The sequence below is a fragment of the Cucurbita maxima genome, unplaced genomic scaffold (genome assembly GCF_002738345.1).
Source record: "Cucurbita maxima cultivar Rimu unplaced genomic scaffold, Cmax_1.0 Cma_Scf00019, whole genome shotgun sequence".
NCBI lineage: Eukaryota > Viridiplantae > Streptophyta > Magnoliopsida > Cucurbitales > Cucurbitaceae > Cucurbita > Cucurbita maxima.
The window spans coordinates 1,684,874-1,691,318 of record NW_019272035.1 but is presented as its reverse complement, the minus strand read 5'-3'; the positions used below and the strand labels follow the sequence as shown (position 1 = coordinate 1,691,318).

Below are 6,445 nucleotides of genomic sequence, written 5' to 3'. Positions count from 1 at the left end.
TTAATTTTTAAAACTATACATTAAAATTCACAAAAACAAAAATATTCGAATAAATAATTTAAACACATACGACCAACGCAATTCAAATATTTTATCATTAATTGATTCGTTATTTAACGAGAGCTGCTAATATTGAAAAAAAAATTAATCATTGAGTTGGGTCTAAAAAATGTTTCTACCCGATTTAATTCAACCACGAACCCTTCTAATAAATTCATAGATTGGAAGTTATATATACTTATGTGAGGGAAAAAAAAACACAAATTTATTTTTCATTTGTGTTTTAGATTTGTTTACATAAATAACGCTCGGGTTGTGCAAGGATGAGGAAATCTTCTTCGTTCTTGTCCCCACCTCCTATTTCAATCATCGTTCCTAAAAAAAAAATTCATCGGGAATTAGTTGGGATCAAGTTCCCACGAGAAAATTACTATTAATATATATTTGTTTTAAAGTTTTTTAATAAATTATTTTCATTTTTCAATATAATATTTATTAAAAAATATAATTTAAATTAAAATTCAATAGTATATAACATTCAATATTTAAAAATAAAAAATATATACCTATAATCAAAATATTGTAAGTTTTTTTAATATTTCTATTATATATATATTATTATTATTATTAACTTCTAGAATAAAAAAATTATAAAAAAAAAATAAAAAAAGTCGGAGATCCATTGGGCCAGATTCGAGATTCCAGAAAACGGAGGGCCAAAAACGTAATTTTGATATAATTTATAGCCGTTTGAAAGAGCGTCAATAGCCCGCTCGCCATTTCAAATCTTCGAATTCAATCTCAAACCCTACGTTACCATTTCTCTCTCTCTCTCTCTCTCTCTACACTCAGTGCTCTGTCACTTTTCTTCTTCTTCTTCTTCTTCTTCTCCATCAAAATTCTTGGGCTTCTCTCGAAATTCACGTCCTCGTTCTCTCTTTTTTGAAGCCATGGAAGGTACTCTCTTTCTCGCTTTCTGGGGTGGGCTCTTGTGGGGGAAAGGAGTGGATCGAGATGGTTTGTTGTTGATTTGGTTGATTTAATGATTGGGGAAGTGTTGTTTCAATTTCAGTTGCAATGGAAGTTATCTCAGAATTATGCACTCCGGTTGTTCCTAGTCATGATTCGAGGCCTCTGCCTTCAATTACCGGTTCAGGTTCTCTAATTCTTTCATTTTCTTAACAATTCTTTCTGGTTCCGATGTGTAAAGAATGTTTGTTTTGATGGATCTATTCCGACCAGGAAGATATGGTTCTGTTTTCGTTCTTTTTATGGATGTAATTTCGAAAAATCAATCAATTTAATATATTTACATTCACTTGGAGACCTGGGTTTTCTGTCGTGGTGTGAAAACGATCAATCCATTGTTCAATTTTGCCTTGATTTCAGTTTGGCCACTGAGAATTTCATGGATTGTCTTTCTTCCTGATCAGTTCAAACGTTTATGATTGATTATCTTTTCCGTTAACTTGTTTGCTTCTTCTCTCTGGTACTATTTCACTAAATTTCTGAGCGGTCCAGATATGGCTTTGGGAGAATCTTTTGAATATGATGATAAGATGGGGAACGAATTGTCCAGTGAAACCGAATTAGCATCACCAGATGGAGCTCATACTCTTCCAATCCTGCAAAAAGTAATTGACTTGAGCAACAAAATTAAGGTAATGAGAAATACTTGAGTCCTTGTTTTTCTAATGGCTGCTGAGAAATTCTTGGTATGCAGTAATTACATTTTAATAAAAAAATTTATGCTCTATATTGTGAGTATAGTTTACAAGGTACATTTTTAGTTTATTCTTTTCTCTAGTTGCAAAATTGGCAATTCTTACTTTGTTGATTTATGGTTTCAGAATTTGAAGAATCAGCATATGCTCCTAACTGAACGATTCAAGCTGGACTCCGATGCTTTTCCAGGCCCTGAAGTTGTGAAAACTCTTCACCTTCTAGGTAGCTTTCTTCTACTGGCCAACCATTTCCCATTATTGCCGTTTTTTAATAATCACTCCTTAGCAATGAATCCTGGGCTGTTTTTTGTTTTTTAGGTACAGAACATGAACTTTTGAAGAAGAAATACCTTGAAGAGTCCTCTGAGCGAAAGAGACTTTACAATGAAGTGATTGAATTGAAAGGGAATATTAGAGTTTTCTGCCGATGTAGACCATTAAATGAAAGCGAATTGGAAAGTGGATCTACCTCTGTAATTGAATTTGATTCGTCTCAGGAAAACGAGATTCAAGTTCTTTCTTCTGATTCTTCAAAAAAACAGTTTAAGTTTGATCATGTGTTCAAGACGGAGGATGGCCAAGGTAATTGTGAGAGTGCTATAAGTTACTGTGAATTCTTAATCCATGTATTGATGATGGTTTTTCAAATGTGCAGGAGCTGTCTTCAGTCAAGCTAAACCTGTCGTGGCTTCAGTGATGGATGGCTACAATGTCTGCATATTTGCTTACGGACAAACTGGAACAGGGAAGACATTTACTATGGAGGGAACGCCGGAAAACAGAGGAGTCAACTACCGAACTCTGAAGGAGCTGTTTAAGATTTCAGAGGAGAGAGATGGTGTTATGAAATATGAATTGTATGTCAGCATGTTGGAGGTTTACAATGAGAAAATCAGGGATCTCTTGGCAGACAACTCCAACCCAAATCTGAAGAAGTGAGTTTCTTTTTTTCCCATAACTTTTCGTGGATGGTTACACATGTCTATATTACATGGCATATTTCGTGATTGTGATTTTGGTAACACTACAGAGCAGAATGCTTTTGGTTCAAAAAAATCAATAATCATATGAAACAATTTCTTGCATTAGTGTTCTAAGATATTTGTTATCAGTTCATTGCAACATGTCCTCCCCCAGACTTGAAACATTTGAATGATTAGTAATGTTAAAAATATTGGAAGAGATTGTTAATGTGAGGTTTGTTTTAAGGTTGGAGATCAAGCAAGCAGCAGAAGGAACACAGGAAGTCCCTGGATTGATTGAAGCTCAAGTGTATGGAACTGAAGAAGTGTGGGAAATACTTAAATCTGGAAATCGGGCAAGATCTGTTGGGTCCACCAGTGCTAATGAGCTGAGCAGCCGCTCCCACTGGTAAAGTTCTTGTCTGATCACCGTATGCTGAATCATCTTGAAGAACATGTTAAGATATCATCTACTATCACCATTTGTATGCAGCTTGTTGCGAGTCACTGTCAAGGGAGAAAATCTTCTTAATGGACATAGGACAAAGAGTCATCTTTGGTTAGTGGACTTGGCTGGTAGCGAGCGTGTGGGGAGGATTGATGTTGATGGTGAAAGATTAAAGGAATCTCAGTTCATCAATAAATCACTTTCGGCTCTCGGTGATGTTATATCTGCCCTGGCTTCTAAAACAGCTCACATTCCTTACAGGCATTTCTCCATCCAACTTCTCCTGTTTTCTCTTGGAAATTTTCTTGTTATATCTGATTGAGTTTTGATTATTTTTCTTGTAACAGAAACTCAAAACTCACTCATTTGCTGCAAAGCTCCCTAGGTGGGGGATCTATTGCCTTAATACTTTGCTCCTTGATCTTTACTGTGAAGCTTTACTCTTAGATTCAATTAGAGGTCTATGTTACTGGTTATATATTTAGTTTAGCATAGACACTAATTGAAACTCTTCTACATGTAGGAGGAGATTGCAAAACCCTGATGTTTGTACAGATTAGTCCAAGTGCAGCCGATGTTGGAGAGACACTCTGCTCGCTGAATTTTGCAAGCCGTGTTAGGGGGATCGAGAATGCCCCCGCTCGCAAACAGACCGATCTCACAGACCTGTTCAAGTTCAAGCAAATGGTATATGAGCATGAACACCAGAAAGTTCGGATTGTACTTCTTCAAGATTCTTCTTTTGGTGCTTTGACCTTGTTTATAATTTTTTTTTTTTTTTTTTTTTTTTTTTTTTTGTTAAACATACAGGCAGAAAAGTCCAAGCATGATGAGAAGGAAATGAAGAAGTTCCAAGACAGTGTGCAATCTTTGCAATTAAGACTCACGGCTAGGGAACATATTTGCAGGACTCTTCAAGAGAAGGTAATTAATATAAAGTTTCTAACCAAGTTCTTGTGATAAGTGTGAAGTGTGGGAGGAAGTTCCAAGTTGGTTAATTTAGGGAATGATCATGGATTAGTAAGGAATACATCTCCATTGGGTATGAGGCATTTTGGAGAAGCCCAAAGTAAAGTCATGAGAGTTTATACTCAAAGTGGATAATATCATACCAGTGAAGAACCGTGATTCCTAACATGGTATCAGAGTCATGCTCTTGACTTAGCCATGTCAATAGAATCCTCAAATGTCGAACAAAGAAGTTGTGAGCCTCGAAGGAGTATTAAAGTGTTGAACAAAGGGTGTACTTTGTTTAAGGATTCTAGAGAAGGAGTCGAGTCTCGATTAAGGGAAGGATGTTTGAGGGCTCCATAGGCAACAGGGGAGGCTCTGTAGTGTACTTTGTTCGAGGGGAGCATTGTTGGGAGGGAACCCCACATTAACTAATTTAGGGAATGATCATGGGTTTATAAGTAATGAATACATCTCCATTGGTATGGGGCCTTTTGGGGAAACCCAAAGTAAAGCCATGAGAATTTATGCTCAAAGTGGACAATATCATACCATTGTAGAGGGGAGTGATTCTTAACCATAAGCTATAACCTCTAATCCTAAAACAATTGAAGTTCTTTATTTTTGCGGTCTTTTTACATCATTGCACAATTGCTTATTGTTTGTGTACTAACAGGTTCGAGATCTCGAGAGCCACCTCGCAGACGAGAGGAAAGCCAGACTGAAACAAGAAAGTAGAGCTCTTGCCACTGTCGTTGGTGCCTCTCAGCCCTCATCAATGCTCTCTCTTCCAAAGCTGGCAGCTCCTAAAACCATTACAGAAAAGAAACCACCATTAGGTCCTTCAAAGCTAAGGCTTCCCCTAAGAAAGATAACCAATTTCATACCGCCAACGTCGTCCCCCTTGCCATCCAAAAAACGGCGTGTCTCTTCATTCATAAACACTGCTCATCCAACAGAAGGCAAAGAAAATGTCCCCAAAATGATGACAACAGCAGCAGCAGCAAACACAAGAAGCCTTCTTATACCAAGACGAAATTCGCTTGCTCTTAGGCCAACTCCAACGGTGACAACGACAACGACAACGACTATGACACAGGTTTTTCAACCAAAGAGACGGGTCTCGATTGCTACACTTCGTCCTCGCCCCGAGTTGCAGTCTCACATGGCAACCCCACTCCAGACCTCTGCCTCAAAATTAAGAAATGGAAGTGCTGCATTGGGGCCACAATTATTTGCAACAAGGAAAGCAAGATACTCAAAGTTGTTCTCTCCATTACCAGAATTCCAAACAGCAGTAGAGGCAGCAACACCTATTGCTGCCATGAGGAGCAGTAGCAAGTTCATGGGGAGCCCTCCAACACAACAAGGTGGTGGTTCAAGAAATGGCAAAGTTATTGCATTACAAAGAAAACCAATTGTGTGGAGTCCTCTCAAATTGAGAGGGCTGAAAAATTTCAGGAGGCCATCTTTAATACCATCTCGATCGTCCTCGACCGAGTTCCAATGATGACATCATCTTCAACCTTCTGTACACAAGATACAAGGCTCAAAACTTGCAGGAGGAGGCCATCATTAATACCGTCTCGATCCTCCACCGTGTTTCAATGATAGACATCATCTTCAACCTTTGTACAACAGTGTGTTTCTCTAACCTCTGCACTCTCTACAACATGTTCTCTGTGTATTTGTCTTTTTGATTCATAGAATTGTTCTTTTCTTGGATGTGTTACTTACAGCTAAATTGTATGCTTCTGGCTTACCAAATGAGGTCTAGAAAACAAACCAAGTTAACATATAGGTGATCTCTATAGGGTGTGTTCTATATTACATCATGTGAATTTAATCAAAATTTATCACGTGAATTCAGCCAAAATTTATCATGTTAACATAACTAAAAACCTAAATACCTAAATATGAACGTGGAAGATAAATCAAATATATATTGTCTCGAGTTTCTTTTTAGGCTTCTCCAAACTCACAGCTAACAGATATTGTCTTCTTTAAGCTTTTCTTTCCGAGTTTCCATTTAAGGGAGATGTTTTTATACCTTATAAAGAATGTTTTGTTCTCCTCCATAACTGATGTGAGATTTCATAAAACATAATACTCGAAGTACCGTGACTAAATACTAAACCAAGTAATTATCATTAATTTACATAATCAATAATTAACTCATAAGATACTTAAGATATTCGAAGAGTCGATCTTCTATCTTAAAAAAAACTATAAAAAAAAAAGTGCATTATTACACCTTTATAGACCATATAAATAAATGGAGCAAACCCTAATTTTAAAATATTGCCATCTTTAGCTTTTGTTTCAACGATGAAGAAGAGACCCACATAGTAAGTAGAACC

At 36.9% G+C, this 6,445-nt stretch overlaps 1 protein-coding gene across 1 annotated transcript; it reads left to right on the top strand.

Annotated features, from left to right (window-relative positions):
* The first annotated feature begins 789 nt into the window (after positions 1–789).
* On the top strand, positions 790–5,883 carry LOC111493746 (kinesin-like protein KIN-14S). The gene is made up of 12 exons (XM_023143576.1): positions 790–957; positions 1,073–1,156; positions 1,522–1,661; positions 1,851–1,947; positions 2,043–2,306; positions 2,380–2,659; positions 2,934–3,095; positions 3,180–3,395; positions 3,482–3,519; positions 3,658–3,821; positions 3,945–4,058; positions 4,762–5,883. The coding sequence occupies exons 1-12, from the start codon at positions 951–953 to the stop codon at positions 5,593–5,595; spliced, it is 2,400 nt and encodes a 799-aa protein (XP_022999344.1). The 5' UTR covers positions 790–950; the 3' UTR covers positions 5,596–5,883.
* Positions 5,884–6,445: the final 562 nt, after the last annotated feature.